The sequence below is a fragment of the Vulpes vulpes genome, chromosome X (genome assembly GCF_048418805.1).
Source record: "Vulpes vulpes isolate BD-2025 chromosome X, VulVul3, whole genome shotgun sequence".
NCBI classification, from domain to species: Eukaryota; Metazoa; Chordata; class Mammalia; order Carnivora; family Canidae; genus Vulpes; species Vulpes vulpes.
In genome coordinates this window covers 11,618,549-11,641,355 of record NC_132796.1, presented here as the reverse complement: position 1 = coordinate 11,641,355, position 22,807 = coordinate 11,618,549, and the positions used below count along the sequence as shown (strand labels likewise).

Here is a 22,807-nt window from a genome sequence, read left to right as displayed (position 1 = left end):
CACCTCTGCCAGGAAGCTAGCCGTTCCCTTGCTTCCAGTACCTTCATGTCAAAGTATCCAGAGCTGAACTCCTTGTTCTACCCACAGCCTCCTATGTCGGGTATCTCATCTGCCCTTAACAGTTCTACCATCAACTTAGCCTCCCAGGCCAGACACCTTCTCTACCCTGATGCCAAAGTCTTTAAAAACCGCAAATCAGATCATGTTACTATTTAACCCTTCAGTGACTCTTGATCACCTGCGGAGTTATGCCCAAACCTCATCCCATAGACCGCATCCAAAACCCACAGGGCTCTGGCCTATTCCAACATGTCAGGCCCCTCATTCTTTCTCCCTTCAATTTCTCCTTTCAGCACTCTGCCCCCATCCTCAATTCCTCCTTTTTAGCAACACTTGGATTCAAACCCAGCAATTTGACAAAGGCACCAACACACTGTGACCTGAGAGCCAAATCCGCCCACTGTATGTTTTTGTAAATAAAGTTTTATTGGGACACAGCCATCCCTCTTCACTTTCATATCATCTGTGTCTACTTTTACACTTCAGCAGAAGAGTTGAATAGTGGAGACAGACTGACCCACAAAATCTAAAATACATACTATCTGGCCCTTTATGGAAAACATTTGCCAACCTTTAGAGAATCCAAAATGTGATGGTTTCTTGACTTGAAATCTTTGTTATCTCCTGTTTATTGCCAATGAGTTGCTACTAATTTTCAAAAATAACTTAAACCCCTTATGTAAGTGCACAGTTTTGGATACTGGATAGACACCAAAACTATGAGATTAGTCAATTTTTTGCATCAAATCAATCCAGTTCTTGGCATCAGCTGATGCCATCAAACTAACAACTACAGGAAATCTTACAAGTTCCTACAACGAGAGAAAAAAAAAAAAACAATTCTCTGTGTGTCGTGACAGATGTTAAACCAAACTTACTGTGGTGATCATTTCATAATACATAACAAATATTGAATTGTAATGTTGTCCACCTGAAACTCCACCTGAAAATACAACATAACGTCATATGTCAATTACCCCTAAATTAAAAAAAGGAAGAAAAAAAACTAACAACTATAAAAATAGTTGTAATAGAACCAAACCCAAGAATGTTTTGAATGAAGAGATTGTCATTGCTGATGACAACTTGCAATGGATGAGTGGGATGCAGTTGTTATCTGATTTGTTTATCTGAAGTATGGTCTTTCTAATCATACACAATCCTTGTGTTACAGTCCTCAGGGATTGGACGCTGTGTAAATAACCTTTTACTGCTCGGATATGCCTGGATTGGTTTCAGATTAAGAACTCCAGAAATACATATCATTTCTTGTGATAGAAGAAAATATTATCACCACCCAGAACTTTCTGAATGTCTCTTTCTGCCCTAGGTCCATTTGTGATGAACACCAATGAAGAGATTTCTCAGGCTATTCTTGATTTCAGAAATGCGAAAAATGGGTTTGAAAGAGCCAAAACCTGGAAATCAAAGATTGGAAACTAGAGCACAAGAACAGATCTCATGCTTTTTAGAATTTTGCCAGTTGTGGCATCGTCCATTCAGCACATTGAGTTTCCAAAGCTGACTGAGCCGGTGCTTCCAAAGCATTCCACACTAAAGTGATAACATGTGATAACGTGCATTTGTAACAAGGCACATGAGATATTTCCTGGTACGTGCAAATAAACCTAATTGTTGCTTCTTTAAACATCAAGTGTTCTTCATTTAGACCCAAGTTTATTAAGCTTCTGTTAAAAAAAATCATTTTGTGTATGTTTCCCTTTTCTGTGTATATGAATGTTTTGTTATTTTTGCGCATGGGTGAGTTTTGTAAGCATATTTGATTGTTTTCTGTGTGTCCATGGCAGTCGATGTGTGAGCATCTGAGGTCCCTTCCTGAGCATTGCGATTTCCATGCAACATTCATGCCTGTGTGCTGGGGTTTCACGTTACAGGTTATCTGCATTAAAATAACAGCAGTCCTGATGGTTTGAGTCAGTTTTCAAAACTGCCCTGCTATTGGTAGGGACGCGACAGGATTACAGCCAAGACTTCCCTGCATTTTCTGCCAAAGTCTCTGTCAGATTTAAGACACATGCTTCCGCAACCTTCCATGAGGGTTGTAAAAAAAGTCTGAATCCAGAATTGGGTTCCAGCCTTCTGTGGCTGCAAACATTGGTGGCCACACCACCTCCTTACAAAGCAACTAGAACCTGGGGCAGAGGGTGGAGAGATTTTTTTTTTTAATTTGCTGGACATGAAATGAATTTAGAGTGCTTTTTCGTGTCAAGTGGAAGTCATGTCCACCTCCTGATTATTTTTGGAGCATGAGTGCATTTAATTTTTTTTCATCTCTCTCCCCGCATAAGATTGAGCAAAAACGTTCCTTGACTAATTGAAGTCATTTCATTGGATTTTGATCACAACTGATTATTTGGGTTTTTTCCATGTGAAGTCTTGGGGTTTCGAACTTTCCTTCTGGAGAATGCCTTTTGAAACAGTTTTCTCTAGCTGCCTGATGTCAACTGCTTGGTAATCGGTGGACATTAAAATACTCAAAATGTACAGACAGTGGGCCGTGGTGAATGTTTTCATGATGTCTTATCTACAGTTGGTGCACAGCTCCAGTTATGAGCATGGACCAGTGAAGGTAGGTGGCTTAATTTTTAATGTGATGCAGAGTTTTCTTATTGGCTTATACAGAGGATTTTCTTTCTTTGCCCCACCATTTCCCAGACAATATAAAAATTCAGAATACTCCTAGTAGTCAACAGGCTATATCTTGCATTGGTTAATGAGTATTCTGGTTCTTGGGCTAAGATTTTTGCCATGTGTATTTGAAAATGCTGGCTATTTTTTTTTTTTTTTTGGAGATGTTACAGAACATGAGTGAGCCTTGTGGGCACTTATGAGATGGGTAAGTGTCTCCTCAATTACATATGCAGATGGCACAGTGATTTTCTAATCAAGAGCTGATTTGTTTTTATGATACGGATAACTGTGTGGGCCATTTATCCAGGTTGTTTGTAAAGCAGCAAACATTAGTTTACTTAATTTCTTTTGTAAATCGCAAACTGCAGTACTTCCTACAGATGGTTCCTATCTGGTTTTCTAAAATACCTATTGCTACCACCTAGAAAAATGTTTTCTTGGAAGTCGTTTGGTCTTTTGCTTTCTGAAACGTGTAAAATTCAAGTAATTGAATCCCTGGTTCTATGGGCAAGCCTCAGAGCCGGATGAGTGGAGAGTCATGCAAAAGAATGAACTGGGATGTTACTGACCGAGCAATATTTCCCCCAGTTTCATGTATTTTGTAGATTGTATTGTTTTCTTCAGCTCTCATTTCGAAAATGGCTTGGATTTAATTGTTTTGACTGAAGCGGTGCTAAATCATCATCAATTTAGGAATTTCTGGCCATGAACTGTCAAAAGTGACCTTGAGGTTTTGTAGCTGTTGTTAGGACATGTGTTTTCAGCAGAGGCGATACCGCCCCCAACAGGAGAAAATTGGTCCTTGGGGTGAAAAAGTCTTAACTCTCATCCTGCGTGGAGTGCAGATGGACAAACAGCACCTGAATAGACACACGGTATGTCTGGAAAGGTTGAACACTGTGCTGGGGGAGAGCCGCCTTGTCTAGCAGTCTACTAAGTCTTTCTACAGCTAGAAGGTCTTTCTAGCTTCTCCCCCCCCCCAAAAAAGAAAGAAAGAAAGAAAGAAAGAAAGAAAGAAAGAAAGAAAGAAAAGAAAGCAAGCAAGCCTAGCTTTCCAAATTCCAGGTGCACTCAGGAGAGCTCACAGCCTTTCAGCCCCACCTCATTGCCACCAGCCTGCACGCTGCATCTCAATGCCAGATGGTAGGTAAAAAGGAATCCACTTTTGAGCCTACGTGACGGGGGAAAAATTGGACTTGTTTGAAGCAAATAAGACTTTTCATGCTGTTCAGCTTTTTTTTGAAATCCACAAAACTCAGGAATCCTTTAGATGTGTTGGGTTCATGGAAGCTCTCCTCCCCCCCACCCCCAGCGTTATGCCTGGATTTTAAAAAGTTTCCATTTTACTTTGAACGTTGCTGTATTTGACAGTACAAGAGGAGATTTTGAATTGTTGGAAAGAAATAAAAATGTTTTAGGTGGGATCCCTGGGTGGCGCAGCGGTTTGGCGCCTGCCTTTGGCCCAGGGCAAGATCCTTGAGACCCGGGATCGAATCCCACGTCGGGCTCCCGGTGCATGGAGCTTGCTTCTCCCTTTGCCTATGTCTCTGCCTCTCTCTCTCTCTCTCTCTCTCTCTCTCTCTCTCTATCTGTGACTATCATAGATAAATAAAGATTTTAAAAAAATGTTTTAGGTTCTTCAGCTCTTTTAAAGACCTCAGACAGCAAGAATTCTTTAGGTGTCCTGGGCGCAGTGAGGTTTTACGTGTTTCAAATGTACTGATGACGCATGAACTTATTTCATGGGGCGGTGGAAGAAAGCATTTGAATTTGCATGTGACAAGATGTGTCCTTAAACATGGGAGATGCAACATTAGCTTAGTGATACTATTAGTGATTTTTTTCATACATGTCTGAGTTTCCTTTAAAAAGTGAAGCTACAGATACTGCGCTCATGTCTACCCAACCCCCAGCTAAATTAAATGTTTCTGGTGTGAAGACAAGGGTGTGCCAAAGTAAATAGAAGTTTTGGCATTAGACATGACTGAGTAGCATGAGGGATGGAGAGGTGCACCATTATTAGTTATTAGACTTTTCCTTTATCCCCTTCAGAGAAAATCTAAGAAGAAATCGCTGCTTCATGTTCTTCTTGTTTATTTTTATTTTTTAGATTTTTAAAATTATTTATTATTCATGAGAAACAGAGAGAGAGAGAGAGAGAGAGAGGCAGAGACACAGGCAGAGGGAGAAGCAGGCTCCATGTAGGGAGCTTGACATGGGACTCGATCCCAGGTCTCCAGGATCACACCCTGGGCCAAAGGCAGCGCTAAACTGCTGAGCCACCCGGGCTGCCCTGTTATTCTTGTTTAAATTAAAATTTAGTATGGAAGCCTATTTGAGGTGTAATGAACACTAGGATAGGAATTAATTTTTTGCTGTCTGGGATAAAAATCTTTCATTTATGGGACATTTTCAGGGTCCTCCTCAGTAGTAGGTCCATGAGTGTGTTCTCTCCCCTCTCCTGTCTCCCAGCCCCCTCTGCTCCTAAGTGGATGGCAGTGTGGGTTCTGTGTTCTAGGTTGCCCCTTCCTCTACAGTCCTCACTTTCTGTCCTTGAACATTGTCCTTTTCTCCAGCTTAGACTAGCATTGCCTCTACCATAATTATACAAGTCTCTGAATATTTTTTCTGCAACAATCATGCAGACAACTACCAATACCCCAGATGATTGCACTTGGTGTCACTTGAGTAGGAGGCATCCTAATTTCATTAGTCTTGCCACTTGTATTTAGGAGAGCTGTTTGGGGTCAGCAGTGCATGGGATTTGTGAGCTAATTCTGTTGGAAAATCTCAACTCGGATCTGTATACGGTGTTTAGCTGCTAAGTTTCCCAATCTAGGCAGACCACATTTTCTTCTAGAAATAGGGTTAATCCAATGCCTGTTCTTGGCTCCCTAATATAATCAGATTAACCATCTAGATGGGGTTTTTTCTACCATCTACCATTGGGGATAGTCCTATGTCATTGCACAGGATGTGCATTGCTCAACTATAGGAAGCTTGCATAGGTTCACATCTGTGTGTGACATCCCTGAGTACCTTAGTGTAGACATTCTGGGCATTTGGTAATAAATACCTACAACTTCACCATCCAGTCATTTGCACTGACTGTCTGGCCGGTACTATTTCTGGTTTATTTGGTAAGCAATTTTTGTCATTGGGAATCTTGGGATCTCCTTGAGCATTCCGATGAAACCATCCCCCATAAATCTTTCAGAGTCACTGATGCAGACATATCACTAGAGTGGTGAAGGAATAACCCCAGGTTTTGGTAGGTTTTCCCAACTCTTCTGGCAAAATTTGTTTCCTTCTCCCCCACACTACCTTTTAGCCGCCTCTTTCCTCACTGGTGGGCGAATGTTGCTGGGTTGTTGGAGTCATTCAAACTGCATGTGATACCAAGACCCACTGGAATGTAAGGTACCTCTTCACTTTCATGAGACGTCCCATGGCCTTCATAGCCTTTGTGTCACTGGCCTTCTCCTGAAGTCGTCTCAAGAGTGAATTGAGTAACAAGAACTGAGTGCGCCTTCCGTATTTCCAGGAAGCATTCCCCTCCCCTTTTTCACTTCCAAAGTCATGCACAGGAAAGCCCATTGGCTCTTTTGCTAGTCACATGGCCCAATGAGTCCTTGTTCACTTCTCTTTCAGGCACAGTCCTTGGCACAAAAGACATTTGCAATGTTTTCCATTAATTTCTTCATTTATGACCCCGTAGCTAAGTGTGTTGAATTGCATGCTTCTATACACAGATCTGTTCGACCCTAGTTAGTCACTTTTTTAAAAAAAGATTTTATTTATTCATGAGAGATATAGGCAGAGGGAGAAAGAAACAGGCTCCATGCAGGAGCCCGATGTGGAACTCGATCCCGGGTCTCCAAGGATCACGCCCTGGGCTGAAGGCCGGGGCTAAACCACCGAGCCACCCGGGCTGCCCTAGTTAGTCACTTTTAACTGGTGGTTGAAGCTTTTATATCGCCATTACGTATTAGTGGTATTCAGGATACAGTAGAACCCCTGTATCTTACATCTTCCTTGTTTGACTTATTTTTTGATTTAAAAATCCTGATTTGGGCTTGTGGATAAACCTTTACTGTAGACGCCTATGAGCTCTAGGGGGAGAAAAAAAAGACCAGTAATGCTAAATGTTGAGCAAGTTCCATTATGGAACCCCTTTTGGGAGCAGCTTATAAAAAATCGTTTATGGGATGAAAATATAGTATTTGGACATACAAATGCTTCCATGTAGAGCCTGATGTAATAAGATCTGGAACTCCCGGGCACATTTATCACTACTGCAGTTGGCTGGAGGTCCTTGAGAAATAGAGACACACATGACAGTAACATTTCTGAGCACATTTCTAAACTTAACTCTTTCCTACCACTTGAGATTAGCAGAGGGTGGGAAACTATACATAGGAACATGATTGAGATGAGAGGAGATGAGATCTTTCTCCTTAGGTGGCTTCTATGCAAGTCCAGTTTTCTCCCTCTTGCCACCACTTCTTACAACCTCTGCCACAATACCGGGACATTATAAAACAAAGACACGCTGAGACCTCCCTGCATCATGAAAGCTTTGACTGATCGTGATGTCCCAGTTGGTAAAGGATCTCCTTGGCCTCTCATTAGAATCGAACTGTGTTCGACGATTCATTCACTTCATTGGTGAGCACCTACTATGTCTGGGCACTGGGGTCAGTGCTGGAAATGCAACAGGAAAGAAGACAGCATTTTGACTCTCACAGAACTTACATTCCAAGTGTGGTGGGGAGAGGCAGGCAATGGCAAATCTATAACCTGCCAGGGAGAGCGCCATGGAGAAGATCAAGCAACAGAGTGATGGGTCAGGGAGACCTCTGATTTGATTTCACTTTTGCAGACCCCTGAAGGAAGCGAGGGGGGCAGAGACAACCACTGTGCCCTGGCCATGGGGAGGGCGAGGAGGTGGCTTGGGTGTTTGGGTAGCAGCCAGGGGGCCAGTGTAGCTGGATTAGGGAGAGTGGGGGCCAGAGCCATGGTTGTTGAGGCTGGAGAAGTAACCAGGGCAGATCACGTGGGGTGTGGCTGTGTTCCAGTAAAACTCTATGGACACTGAAATTTGAATTGTGTATCATTTTCATGCATCTTGAAATGATCCTCATCTTCTTTTCATTTGTTGCAACCATTTAAATTCATAAAAAATAATTCTTAGCTCACGGGCCATAGTAAAATAGGCTGTAGGCTGGATTTGGCCCACAGGTCAGAGTTTGCCAACCCTGACCTGTGTCATTATGTGATTTTATCCTCCGCATTGTATGTTCTCAGTACCTGACATTTTTAATTTGTGTGTAAGTTTATTGCTCTGTCATCCTCCACTAGAAGGAAAGCTTTTTAAGAACAGGGACATTTCTCCTTCTCTCTCTCTCTCTCTCTCTCTCTCTCTCTCTCTCTCTCTCTCTCCTTCCTTTGTTTTTTTGTTTTAAGATGTTGCTTATGCCCAGGACACCTGGGTGGCTCAGTCCATGAAGCATCTGCCTTGGACTCAGGTCATGATCCCAGGGTCAGGATCAAGCCCTGGATCCAGCCAGTTTCACCCTCTCCCTCTGTGTGCTCTCTCTCTCAAACAAATAAATAAAGCTTTTTTTTAAAAAAAGTTGTTTATGCTCTTTGGCGTTGGCCACACGCCGCTGCTCTGGCCCCAGCTGGAGTTCCTTTGCTTGGGCGCAGGAGGCGCAGCCCAAGGGCTCTTGCACGGGGGACCCTGAGCGTGGGAACTCTGCATTGTGACTTCACTGTCACAGTCACCTGGTACAAAGCCTGTAAGAGAATCGATACTTAAGAAACAGTCAACAAAACTAAAAGACAACCTACAGAATGGGAGAAGATATTTGCAGATGGCCTATCAGATAAAGGGCTAGTATCCAAGATCTATAAAGAACTTCTCAAACTCAACACCCCAAAAATAATCCAGTCAAGAAATGGGCAGAAGACATGAACAGACATTTCTCCAAAGAAGACATAGACATGGCCAACAAGCACATGAGAAAATGCTCCGCATCACTTGCCATCAGTGAAATAGAAATCAAAACCAGAATGAGATACCACCTTACACCAGTCAGAATGGGGAAAATTAACAAGACAGGAAACAACACATGTTGGAGAGGATGTGGAGAACGGGGAACCCTCCTGCACTGTTGGTGGGAATGGGAACTGGGGCAGCCGCTCTGGAAAACTGTGTGGAGGTTCCTCAAAGAGTTAAAAATAGATCTGCCCTACGACCCAGCAATTGCACTGCTGGGGATTTACCCCAAAGATAACAGATGCAGTGAAACAGCAGGACACCTGCACCCCAATGTTTATAGCAGCAATGTCCACAATAGCCACACTGTGGAAGGAGCCTCGGTGTCCATTGACAGATGAATGGGTAAAGGAGCTGTGGTCTATGGATACAATGGAATATTCCTCAGCCATTAGAAACGACAAATACCCACCATTTGCTTCGACGTGGATGGAACTGGAGGGTATCATGCTGAGTGAAGTAAGTCAATCGGAGAAGGACAATCATTATATGGTCTCATTCATTCGGGGAATATAAAAAACAGTGAAGGAATAAAGGGGAAAGGAGAGAAAACGAGTGGGAAATATCAGTGAGGGAGACAGAACAGGAGAGACTCCTAACTGAGAAATGAACAAGGGGTGGTGGTAGGGGAGGTGGGCGGGGGGACGGGGGGACTGGGTGACAGGCACTGAGGTGGGCACTTGACGGGATGAGCACTGGGTTTTATGCTCAATGCTGGCAAATCAAATTCCAATAAAAAGAAAAAGAAAAAAAAGTGTGTGTGCACCGACAAGGCCTGTAGGATTTTGAGACACCCAGGCTATACACTGCTGCATTGAAGAACCTCCGACACCTCCTCTCCCCATGGCTTGTCTGATTTCAGCTGTTTAAATTCTGAAGCATTTTTGCTGAGGCAGTGTACTCACCCTGTGGCGTTCTCCTGTGGGGAGGAGAGGGTTCAGACGCGATATCGAAGAATCCTGGAAGGGAGTCCCCTTGCCCATAGTCTAGCCAGGCGCCCACAGAGAGACGGGCAGGGCAGCGTTGGGCCACACGGCGGATCTGGATCAAACAGGGACGCCTGGGTGAGTTCCTTTATCTTTGGCATCCCTGAGAAGTGCGGTGTTTTCATCTGGTGATTTGTGGGGATGTGGGACATGATGGCAAAGGACTCTGGTTTGATACTTTGTCAGTCTGCATAGGCCAGAATATGCTACAATAACAAGCAACCCCCAGATCGTGGTGACTCTAAACGGGTTTATTTATTGCTCGTACCAAAGGACTGTCCTGGTTAGTTCAGGATCAGCTCTGGTTCAGGATGAAACTGGCTGAGCATCCACATCTTGATGGTCCCTAATCACTGTGACAGGGGGCAGGAAAGCCCCAAAGAGTCTTTCCTTGGCAGTTAAATGCTCTGGCCTGGAAGTGACACACGTCACTTCTGGTCACAGCCTCTTGACCCATGGCTCCATGTAACCACAAGGGGCCAGGAAGTGCAATCCTTCCATGTGCTCAGAAGATAGAAAGCTAGAAATATTTGGTGAACAATGTAAATGACTAACACAACTTCGATTGCTTCTACATGTTTCTGAACATATCTTTGAGATGGGAAACAACCATGGTTGGATACTGAAGTAGAGTCGCTGAAGGAAGACACTCAAGTTTATTTCTGCTGTTCAAGAGTAGGCTCCTTTTCCCTGGAAAAAGGACAGCTGTACGTTCAGTTCAGTAAATATTTGTGGAATGTCTAACATGTGCCAGGCACATGAGTGGAAATGATATTTTTATAAAATAAAGATGTCTTAGTTATTTTCATGTCTTACCAGCAGCTGAGGAGTTCAGTTTGGCCTGTGGGAAGGATAATTTTAATGCCTGGAACTTTAAGTAATAATGTAACTTTCAAAAAAGGTTTTATTTATTTATTTGACAAAGCACTAGCAGGGGGAGCGGCAGGCAGAGGGAGAGGGAGAAGCAGACTCCCCGCTGAGCAGGGAGCCCGATGTGGGGCCCGACCCCAGGACCTTGGGATCATGACCTGAGCCGAAGGCAGACGCTTAACTGAATGAGCCACCCAGGCAGTCCTATAATGTAAATTTTTATGAGTCTTTGTTGTTGTTGTTGTTGTTCATTGTTACCTAAATAATTATAACACTCACATGTTAGAGAAAAGCATTGCTTTTCTGAAATCTTGGTTTGGCTAGAATTGTTTCTGGAGAGAGAGAATGACATTTGTGGACTATTGCCACGGCAAATATTTTGTTGCTGCTTATGGTTCCATTCTGGAGAGAGTTAGGAAGGGTGTAATTTTAACCGAATGAATGCCCTGAATTCATCCTAAATCAAGATTCCCCAAAAAGAACAGAGTGGGATGAAAAAGTAAAAGCAGCCTCTGCGATGGTGTGCTTGGTTCGTAACTGCATCGTCACAGCAACGCTGGGGCTCACTGGGCATTTTAGACGGTGCGGAGGATATTGGTGAGGAAGAGAAGGAGAGCCATGGGTGTTGACAGGGGACCACTGCATCTTTGGAAGAAAGGAAGAAGGGGACACACCGGGCTGACTGCCAACAATAGAACAAGGCTGCCATGACAAAGGACGTGAGATGAAGATCCTCTGCTCATCCAATGGATTGTGTTACACTTAGGCTGGAACAGGGCTGTAGCAGTTAACTGTTGTCACAATAATGCTGTGTAACAAACCAGTCCAAATTTCAGTGGCTTCAAACACCAATAATCTATTCTCATTCATGTTGCTGTGGGCCAGCTGGGGGTCAGGATCAAGGCTCAAGCCATAGGCTGAGTGTGGGTCTGCCCCCCATGTCTCTGATCCTCCTTGGATCAGTGGACAGGAGCAGAGTCTTGTGATGGTGGAAATGTAGAAGTGTGCACTCCTGAGTACATTTCAGTACGCTGCATCATGCCTTGTAATGTCTCACTGGTCAAAGCAAGTCACACGGCCCAACATCAATAGGGCTTAGAAAGATATTTCTCCCTTTTGGGGGGCAGCTGTGAAGTTGTTTTTTACAATAACCTAATTACCACGAAGGCTTTGAGTTGTTTCCTTACACATTGGGCCCTTGATCTTTTGAGATCAGTGACAAAGAAACTGTAACAAACCTCAGGAATATATACTCTTGGGGTTATTCAGAGCACTCTTGGGTCTTGCCACTCAAGCCCATCCCACACTCATCTGCCCCACATCTACGCACAGATAATGTCTGATGGGAGCAGAGCATGGATTTAAAATCCATAAAAGGAGAAGGCTACCTGGGTGGCTCAGTCGGTCAAGTGTCCCGACTCTTGATATCAGCTCAGATCTTGATCCCAGGGTCATGAGTTCAAGCTCCATGCTGAGCATGGAGCGTATTTAAAAAATAAAACGAAATAAAACATGTAAAGGGGGATGTTAACTAAATTAAATTCAATAAACAAATTTTAAAAAATATTTCGACTTAAAAAATGTAAAGGGGCATAGACATCTCCCCAAATCTCCCCATTTGGCTGGTTAGAAAATCACCCACAGTATTCCTCAAACTGGAAGATGTGGAAGTTTTAGGCATCATAGTCCTCCAGTATTGCCTTAAAAAAAAAAACCCAGACAACTATGCACACACACGGAAATGCATGCATGTGTCTGTGTGCATGTGAGCGCATGCACACACACACACAGTTTCCCTGAGTTTGCAGTTCCTTTCCTTAGTCAAGTTTAATTCAACATCCCAGGTTTCTCATATATATGCATTACAGTACAAAACTACATTAGTAAAAGAGCCACCGGGAGCATGAGGCCCCCAGACGGCCAGGTTCCTGGATTTCAGAGAAGCAGGACCAGGCCTCGAGCTCCCTCTGAGCAGCCCCAGCAATAATTATTTGTAAGCCTGCATTCTCCTCCCTGCCCTTCATTGGGGCACCCCATTCCATTAGGTACCATGTGTTCTGGGGAAGGCCAGACCCTAATAACAGAACACAAAGGTTTAAGAAGTGGGTTGTTTCTTCATCCATCAATGAAGATACATGTAAAGCCAGAGCAGATTACTTCAAAATCAGCCATCTGAAAACACTTCCAAGAAATGTTAAAAAAGAAGAAGAAAAAGCTTGTCCTTGATTTACCCTGGAAAAGTTTTTCTCTTTTAAAGTTTTTATTTACCATGATGGAAATTTTCTGTCTTGCTCTTGTCCGACACCCCTCTGGTTACTAAAGGGAAGCCAAGGGGGCATGACACAGACCTCTAAACCGCAGCGCAGGACCGGATGCCCTACCCCGAGAAGGGAAAGAAAGGGAATTACCTTTACTAGACGCCTACTGTGTGCCTGGCCCTTTCCTACATAGGACCTCCTGTAATCACATCAGCTCTCTGAGGTGGGCACTGTTAGCATCGCCATCCACAAAACCAGAAAAGGAAACCAAGCCTTAAGGAAGGTGAATAATTGACCTTCAGGCAAAGAGCTAAAAAGGAGTAGTGTCTGGGTGCCAAGCCAGCATACTTTATTGTTTAAAGTCATTAATGTCTTTTCCCTCTTGGCGTGCAGTCCCATGAATTCTAACACACGTAGAGATTTGTGTAGCCACCGCTGGAATCAGGATAGAGAAACAGTCGTTTATGGTCTCCTTTCCAAGTCACACCCTCCCCGCCAAGCTCTGGCAACCTCTGATCTGTTCTCCATCACTATCATTTGCGTTTTTTTTTTTTTTTTTTGAGAGTGTCCTAAATGGAGTCATACAGCATGTGACCTTTTGAGATTGGCTTCTTCCACGGCCAATGCCCAGCAGATGGATCCAGGTTGCTGCGCGCACCAGATCATTCTGGGTTCTTGCTGAGTGGTATTTCACAGGATGGACAGGGCAGTTTGCTTAACCACTCACCCTCTGAATGACATATGGGTTGTTTCCAGTTTGGGGACTATTATGAGGAAAGCTATTGTAAACAGTGTAAAGGGTTTGGGGTGAACCTAAGTCCTCCTTTATCAAGGGCAAATTCCCAGGAGTGTGACCGCTGGGTCATACGGTGAACATATGCCAAACATTGTCAGACACTGCCAACACAGAGTTTTCCAGAGTGTTGTACCATTAAAAACCAGTCGTGAACAGTTCAAATCCACCTGGTTCCCTCTCCAGTTAGCCACGGCTTATGGTATCAGGCCCAGCTTCCCTTCTGGGAGTGTTATTTTCACTTGGGAGCCATGGGAGGCAAAGACCTAAAACGTCATGCTCTTGCAGCAAAACAGAAGTTCTTAAGAGGTGGAGGGAACACAGAATTATTTGTTGCAACCTGATCCACCTCAGCAAACCTACTGCAAAGGGAAATTGCTGACTGCTACGATGCCCCCGACCCCCAAGGGCAAGTCATAAAACTGTGTCCCCAGGCAATGCTTGTAAATCCCTAAGCAAATCGAGGGAAAGTCGTGTGAAATGTGTTCCCTCCATAGCTCACACCGAAGCTTCTGGATTTTCCCAATATATAGATTCTATTCACTCCACCTTCTTATTACCTAACTTCCTGAAGATATTGCCAACATGGTTGATACAATGACACCAACAGTTTTTGAAAGGTTTGGAATCCCAAGCTTAGACTCACTGCTCTCAAGGGGTCCAGAGAGGAATTTTGCAAAGCTGGTCTTTTTTTCAGATCTAGGAACAGGAGGATTCCTAATAGCATGGGACTGGATGGCCCAAGAAGAGCTCGTCGTGGCTCTTTGAGGAAAGTGGTCAGCGGCCCCACTCCGAAACTCCTTGCAGAAGGCCTGAGAGTTCAGAGCTGGGATTTGAACCCCACCATGTACTCCAAGCCATGTCCCTGCCCCCTAGGCATCCATGCTTATACTCCTCATTTATATTTTCATTCAGATACTTTGTGGGCTGCCTTGTGAACGGATTGCACTTTGCACTTCCCTGTTGAATTCCAGTAGGTTGAAGTACTACCTATTGGTTTTATTTCGGTTTTGAGAAATGGGTTGTTTTGAGTCCTGGGAAATTTGAGAAGCAATTTATTCTGTCATTTAGCATGGTCTCAGGAAAGGCAGCTGACCTCCTCATGCTCTTCTGCCTGGAAAACGTTATTGTTGGTCTTCAATCTTGAAAAAGTCATACAGGTTGGGAACTGATCCACCATCAATCAATTGGCTGACTTAAGAAAGGCTTTGGAAATCCAGTAAAGCAAGATACGTACACAGTATTTTGAATCCAAGGTGTAACCCAAAAGGGTTTAAAGAATAAGGTTATTTCTCAGCATGCATCTGCCATGTATTCCCTACTGAACGGACTTGTACGTAACTTAGGCACTAACCAAGATCTTTGGACATATACCGGCATGCACCATCCCCCAAATGAGTGGTTCTCATTAAAATTACTTGCCAAGATTTTTTTTAAGATTTATTTATTTGAAAGAGAGAGGGCATGCGCAGGGGGAGGGGCAAAGGGAGAGAGAAGCAGACTCCTCGCTGGGCATGGAGCCCATCGTGGGGCTTGATCTCAACCCTGAGATCATGATGTGAACTGAAATCAAGAGTTGGCTGCTTATCCGACTGAGCCACGCCGGTGCCCTGAAATCACCTGGGACGGTTTTTTAAATAAACTTTTTATTTTGAAGTAGTCTTAAATTTACAGAAAAGTTTCAAAGATAGTAGTAGAGAGAGTTCCTATATATCTCCCACCCAGCTTCCTCTAAGACTAGCAAACATTCGGGAAGTTTTAAAAAAATAAATCCCGATGGCAAAGCTGCGGGAGCCATAACATGTGAACCTCTGGGGATGGCATCGCAAAGCATCAGCATTTCTTTGAAGCTTCTTCCCCAGGAGGTTCAAGGTGAAGCCAAGGCTGAGAATCGCTGCTGCCCTTACTTCTCGAAGTGTGGTCAGCCAGCCAACAGTAGCACCATCATCTGGGAGCTTGTTAGAAATTCAAGCATCCCAGGTTCACCCCAAACCTCCTGCATCAGGATCTGGATTCTAAGAAGATGGCCAGGCGATTCGTAGGCACATTAAGCTTTGAGAAGCGCTACTCTATACAAAACTTTAAACAGACCACACAAACCTGGGTCCCATTGCTCTTTGTCCCATTGCTGTTTGTCATGCTCTTTGCATGTATGTGTATATTACTCATCAGTTTCTTCATCGGATATCTGCTAAGTGCTTATTATGTAAAAAAGATGAAGCAGAATTATATTCCACCCTCAAGGAGATCACAGTCTAGTAAGGGAAATGCAATGTGTTCATAAATAATATAGTATAAGTTAGGGACATCATAGAAAGCTTGACGGACTAAGCGACATTGGATTTGGACTTGGAAAGAGGACACTTGGAGAAAGATACTTAAAAGATAAGTGATGTAGTTTGAACAAATGAATAATCCCAGGGTTAGTTTTTCTTTTCTTTTTTTTAAAGATTTTATTTATTTATTCATGAGAGACACAGAGAGAGAGGCAGAGATATAGGCAGAGGGAGAAGCAGGCTCCCCTCCTGGGAGCCTGATGCAGGACTCGATCCCGGGATCCCAGAATCATGACCCGAGGGGAAGATAGAGGCTCAGCCACTAAGCCACCCAGGCGCCCCCCTAGGGTTAGATTTTCTATAGTGGTTTTCATATTTCAATTTATTTCATATTTTAATAAATCTTTATTTAGCTCTTACTACTGCTATTATTTGAATAAGACATTATATAAGACATGTCATTACTGTTGCGTGGCCCTTACAACTCAGTGACGAAGACAAACACTGAGCAAGTAATGACCCAACTAATTCATTAGTGTCAGTGGTGGTGAGCTCCGAGAAGGAAAGAAATGGGGTGCTGTGAATCCATGTGACCTTGGGATCAGACCCAGGCGGGGGTGAGAGTTGTGGGGGAGGTCTCCCTCAGAAGGTAACACCTGGCTAAGAAAGATTTAGCTGGACAGAGAGTGGAGGACTCCAGGCAGAGGGAACAGCGTGGACCAAAGCCAGAGCAAGAAGAAAAAAAAAAAAACAAAAAAACAAAGCCAGAGCAAGAAGAAATGAACAAAAGAGCAAGCCAATAAAATGGATGTCCAGTAATATTCAGTTCTCCAGGGTTTTCCATTGCCTCTTGTCTTGGTACAAGCAGCCTGGCCTTCAAGCTTCCAGTCCTTCCTCCTTTCAGTTTTAAACAATTAGGGCGATAGACCATCTGCATACACGAAAACTTAGCCATTCACCTGTTTTAAGTAAATCGACGATTTTTAGTAGACTTACTGAGTTGTGCAGCCATCATCTATATAAGATCCCTCGTGCCCTTTTATAATTAGCCCTAATTTCCATGCCTGGCCCCAGCCAATAATCTATTTTCTGTCTCTTGGTGGAATACCTAGGAGTAGAATGGGTTGGTCGTCTGGTAAATTTAGGTTTAACTTTTTAAAGAACTGCTGAACTCTTTTCCGAAGTGGCAGCACCATTTTTACAGTCCCATTGGCAGTGGAAGAGGGCTCCTATGGCTCCAAGTCCCCGACAGCACTTGGTGTGCTGTCAGTCTTTTCGACCAGAGCCATCCTGGTGAATGTGAAGTGGTACCTCTTCGTGTGCCAGCCTCTCCCTAACCTTATCTGCCCGTCTTCCCACCCTTCACCTGGCTCTTTTCCCAACCAGAGTGCCCCTCCCGCTGTTCTTTTCAGCATGGCTTCTTGATATCCCCAAATCATGCCTCTGTTTACTCTTTGGATGTGTTACTTGACTAGATATTTTAGAGGAGGAGAGGGGCCAGCAATTTAGAATTTAAATTAGCAGGTGTTCAGGAGGCCTTTGATTCCCCCACAACATGGACACTTCCAAATCCCTCCAGGAAACCGAGGCACCATAACTTTCCAGACATCTTGCCTGCCACTTTAGATACCCTTGGCTCAGATCCCTAAGCCTGAGCTGTGGAGCTTCTCCTGCTTCCTCAGGGGAGAGTGCCATGTGAACTTGGGAATTAGCAAAAGGAGAAATGGTTACCCTTCCTACTGGACCGCAGAAAAGGGAATTTAGGGGCACCTGGGTGGCTCAGCGGTTGACCTTCTGCCTTTGGCTCAGGTCATGATCCCCGGGTCCTGGGATCAAGTCCCCCATTGGGCTCCCCACAGGGAGCCTGCTTCTCCCTCTGCCTGTGTCTCTGCCCCCTCTCTGTGTCTCCCATGAATAAACATATAAAATCTTAAAAAAAAAGAAAAAAGAAAAAAGTACACATTGAAAGAAGGGTAAAATCTTGTTACAAAGACTTTAGGCCTCACATCTTAGAAACTGGCTGAGGTAGCCAGGACATCAGAGAATGATTTGTTATTTAGGAGTGAAATTGCTAATAGTATTGGATTAATTATCACTCACATAAAGACAAGGTGCTGCTGTAACCAAAAGCAGACCCCGGGTAACCCTGCCTGGCTTCCTTCCTCTCTGCTCAGTGCTTTCTAATTATTTTAGTTTTGATGAGGACTTCCCCTAGAAAAGAGGAAGAAATCATGAGCAATTTATTTGGCAAGTGTTTGGTAGTTAAAACTATTGAAATCAATGGTGTGAATATATATTTGGGATGATATTTTACACTTTGTGATTTTAAGTTTTGCCTTACCCAAGCTGATCACATAAAGTTAATTATACAAAAATCAGCCAGTGCAGAAAGTCTTTTGGAAACCAGCAGCCGTTCCTGACCCTTTAGAGATGTACCCCCCGATGAATTAGTCGTCAGGTCTCTGCTGATGTTGAGTGGTTAGTACTTGCGCTTGTAATAGCAAAATGACTGTCTGCAATTTCTCAGCTATTTCAGACTCTATTTTAAATTATGAGGCTTAAAGCATGCTTAAGTAACTCTGAGTATTTGAGTAAACACTGCACTTTTTTTTTTATGATGAGGCAAGTGTTATGAGTCGTTCAGTGCCTTTCATTCAATCCAGAGATTTGATATTTTCTCCTGACTTCTCCCTTGGATAGTTTAAAAACATTTCTGAGATTGAATTGAAACCTGTAGGAACTATGAAAACACACATCACTCTGTATTTATGGGTGGTATTGAATGAAATTTGCTTCAATAAATAAAAGTCCTTTCGGTCTAGTACGATTCTTAAAACATTTAAGCAGCAGTTTGATTGGTTTCATTATTTTCATGTGGAAGCAATGATGTAACAAAATTTTATTTCAAAGATTACATTGAACATGAAGTAGGATTACTGTCCAACCAGAAGAGGCAATGGATAATCAGGAAAAGAGAGGCTATTGACAAATGAGCCCTAATGGAGAATCATTGCATTTCTGTGTTGCTTCGAGACGTGGGCAATTATGCAGTTTCATCCCCAGATTTCCTAGACGACTGCTGCTTAAATTTGATGCCTATTCCACAAACCCTATCTTTGCTCTTCAAACTTCCTCCTCCCCCCGCTCCCAAAAAATCGCCTTTATCTATTTTTTATAAGATTTTACTTATTTATTCATGGGAGACACAGAGAGAAAGGCAGAGGGAGAAGCAGGCTCCCTGTGGGGAGCCCGACGCGGGACTTGATCCCAGGACTCTGGGATCACGACCTGAGCCAAAGGCAGACGCTCAACCGCCGAGCCACCCAGGGGTCCCAAAATTGCCTTGACTTAAACTTCACAGAGAAATGAGAAATCGTAGGCTCCAAGCAGTCTCGCTGTCTGCAAACCCATGTTGTTCTCTGTGAACCTATTTCAGAGGATGATCCTCTCATCCATTCATCCATTCATCTCTGGGACTTAGGTCAAACCAACCCCTCTGCTTGATCTCTCCTGCATATGTATTCAGTGCCTTTCTCTCTGTTGGCTCTTTCCCTCAGCTTAGAAGCCTGTTCAAGATTCTCCACTTTAATTAAATACACACGCATTCATATCTGAACTTCCAAGGAAGATGACCTTCTCAATTCATGTTTTGAGATCTTTTTTAGTCCATAGCCATGCTAGGTAAAATATAAAATTGATCAAATGGTGGTGAACATCTGCAGATGGCAAACATTTGCAGAAATGATACCAAAGGGGCACTAGGGTGGTTAGGTTGGTTAAGCATCTGCCTTGGGCCCAGGTCATGATCTTGGGGTCTTGGGATCGAGCCCCAAGTCTGGCTCCCTGCTCAGTGGGGAGTCTGCTTCTCCCTCTGCCCCTACCCCTGCTTGTGATCTCACTCTCCCTCTCAAATAAATAAATAGAATCTTAAAAAAAGAAATGGTATCAAATACATCAAGCTGAAAAGATCAATATGTTGTACACCTTGAACTTATACCAAGTTGTATGTCAGTTATCCCTCAATACAAATAAACTTTCAAAAAACATGAAGCCCAAAGCTGCAGAACAGATGCACTCTGGGTCTGGAAGGTGGAGGCCACCAAGATTTCAACCTCAGTGGGCAATGCGCCCCATGAGTACACTTCATCAGCTCCCTGGATACAGAAGCAATGTCTAAATGAAGAAAGAATAGAAAAACAAACCTCCCAATGAAGGTGAAACTACTAAACAAAACTCCAAAGTTCAGACAGGCAATTACTGCTAAGAAAGACAGCTGGTAAAATTAATAATCAGGATATAAGTCGTATATATGAAGTTAAAATGTAATTTGAAGAAATAAGTGTATTTAGGACCATCAAAGAGAGGAAGAAAGGAATAATATTCATAAGATAAAATGAGACATTAGGAGAAACATACAGAAATGAAACAAAAAGATGGAAAGGAGAACGAAGTGGAAATATCTATAATATTAGAAAACTGGTGATAGAAATGAAAAGCTTACCAAAGCAGGGGCACCTGGGTGGCTCAGTGGTTGAGCATCTGCCTTCGGCTCAGGTCATGATCCCAGGGTCTTGGGATTGAATCCCGCATCAGGCTCCCCACAGTGAGCCTGCTTCTCCCACTGCCTATGTCTCTGCCTCTTTCTCTGTGTCTCTCATGAATAAATAAATAAATAAAAACTCTAAAAAAAAAAAAGGCTTACCAAAGCAAACTCTAGATTCACACAATTGGAGAATTGGTGATTGGGAAGATGAACCAATTAGTTTAACACGTTGAAGAGAGATGAAGGGAGAACAAAACATATAAATATGAAAGCACATTTAAGAGACCTGTAAGATCATTATAAGGCTCCAATGTATGTCTGTTAAGTATTTTGAAAATAGAATTGAGACAGTGTAATATGTGGAATAATGAAGAACATAATGCCTGAAAAGATAAAGAATTGAAATTTGAAAAGGACGATGGCCTCAAGATTCAAACTGCTGTGAAGGTCTCTGTCAGCTTCTCAACCCTGCCATATAGACAACATGTACATGAATGTGCGTGGTGTGTGCCAATAAAACTTTATTCATAAAACAGACAGGCAGCAGGCTGAATTAGGCCAGGGAGCTGTAGTTCCACAGCCTCTGATCTAAAGTAGGAATCACTGTTTATATTTTCATATATATCCCTCCAGATATTTTTATACATCTATAATTTTACATATATGATGAACAGTGGTAATTTTTTATATATGCATACATATATCATGTATGTTATACACACATAAATCAAAAAGACATCATAACTGAGTCATACATGTATGACTCGGACCACAGTTGGTCTTCTGAGCACCCACTTTTGGACAACACTCAATATCCACCATCATATCTAAAAACAACCAAAAAAATCCTACTCCTAAAATACAGATGAATGATGCAGATTTTAATTAAAGTGTTTGAGGGGCAGTGGAGGAGGGCGCACATCATATCACTCAACATCAAGCTTCCTAAAGGTCCCATTTGCCCACCTGTTTTTCCCCTGCAGCAGGCAGCTCTCTCTACACCCTCCTCAGTACCATCCCGCAGCTGCCCCAGTCCCTCGACTCCGCCCCTCACCCAGCTCTAAAAATCCCCTCAGCCCACATATCCCAGCTGCCCAGGAAAACAAAGATCTAGTAACCACAGGCTGGGCAGGAGATAATCGGGGTCCCTAACAATAGACCACTGTATCGTTTCTCCAACACGGTCCAGGGAGGATCTTAATTCATTCTGTCCCAGTATTCATCTCCATCACTGGTTTCGATGACCACATAGTGTTTCATTGTATGTATGTACCATTGTGTATCCTTATTTTAAACAATTCAGCTACTATATTAAAAATATTGTATTGGCAGTCTCACAAATGTTGTGTCAGTCAGTACAATTTGTGCAAATGTATGGAAAGCAAATTTTCAACATGAACTTCAGAAGTGTATTTTATCAGAAAGAACAATGTCTTTGAAATAGTAAACAGATCTTTAAAAAAAATGTTAGAAGTTAGAAAATTCAGGTTATCACGGTCTTTAAAAAAAACTCCCTTTCTTGTGTGACTACAGGCAGGGTCCCCAGGACATTGTGGATCAGTTTCTCAGATAACAGGGACAAAAGCAACTGTCATTGGCTCCTGTCACAAAAACAGTATGATCTTAAAATTTTTATTAGTTTCCTGTGGCTGCTGTACCAAATCACCGCAATGTAAGTGGCTTAAAACAATAGATATATATTCTCTCACAGTTCTGGAATCCAGAATTGTGAAATCAAGGTGTTGGCAGGGCTGTGCTCCTTCCAAAGACTCTTGGAGAGAATCCTTCCTTGCCTCATCCAGCTTCTGGGGGCCCCAAGCCATTCTTGGCTTAGGGCTGCATTGCTTGAATTTCTGCCTCCGTCTTCACAAAACCTCCTGTGTCCATGTTCCCTCTCTGTCTCTCATAAGGACATTTTGTTTTTGTATTTAGGGTCCACCTGGATAATCCAAGATGGTCTCATCTCATGATCATTAACTTCATTACATCTGCAAAGATCTTCTGCCCAAATAAAGGCACATTCCTAGGTTCTGGGGATTTGTACATGCACATGTCATTTTGAAGTCCACCATTCAACCCAGTATGATATTGCTTTTAAATGTCCTGAGAAGGGATCCCTGGGTGGCGCAGCGGTTTGGCGCCTGCCTTTGGCTCAGGGCACGATCCTGGAGACCCGGGATCGAATCCCACATCGGGCTCCTGGTGCATGGAGCCTGCTTCTCCCTCTGCCTGTGTCTCTGCCTCTCTCTCTCTCTCTGTGACTCTCGTAAATAAATAATAATAAAAAAAATTTTAAAAAAAATAAATA

General features: G+C 43.2%; 2 protein-coding genes across 4 annotated transcripts in view; both read left to right on the top strand.

The window, feature by feature from the left end:
* The window catches only part of PIR (pirin), a 105,654-nt gene extending 103,946 nt beyond the window's left edge, over positions 1-1,708 (top strand). For all 3 annotated transcript variants that reach the window (XM_025986708.2, XM_072744888.1, XM_072744887.1), the window contains exon 10: positions 1,391-1,708. In XM_025986708.2, the coding sequence (XP_025842493.1) occupies positions 1,391-1,503 (113 nt within the window). In that variant the 3' untranslated portion in view covers positions 1,504-1,708. The remainder of the gene's footprint in view (positions 1-1,390) is intronic.
* A 206-nt stretch (positions 1,709-1,914) lies between these two features.
* The window catches only part of VEGFD (vascular endothelial growth factor D), a 36,808-nt gene continuing 15,915 nt past the window's right edge, over positions 1,915-22,807 (top strand). The window contains exon 1 of the mRNA XM_025986709.2: positions 1,915-2,650. Coding sequence (XP_025842494.1) covers positions 2,561-2,650 — 90 coding nt within the window. The 5' untranslated portion in view covers positions 1,915-2,560. The remainder of the gene's footprint in view (positions 2,651-22,807) is intronic.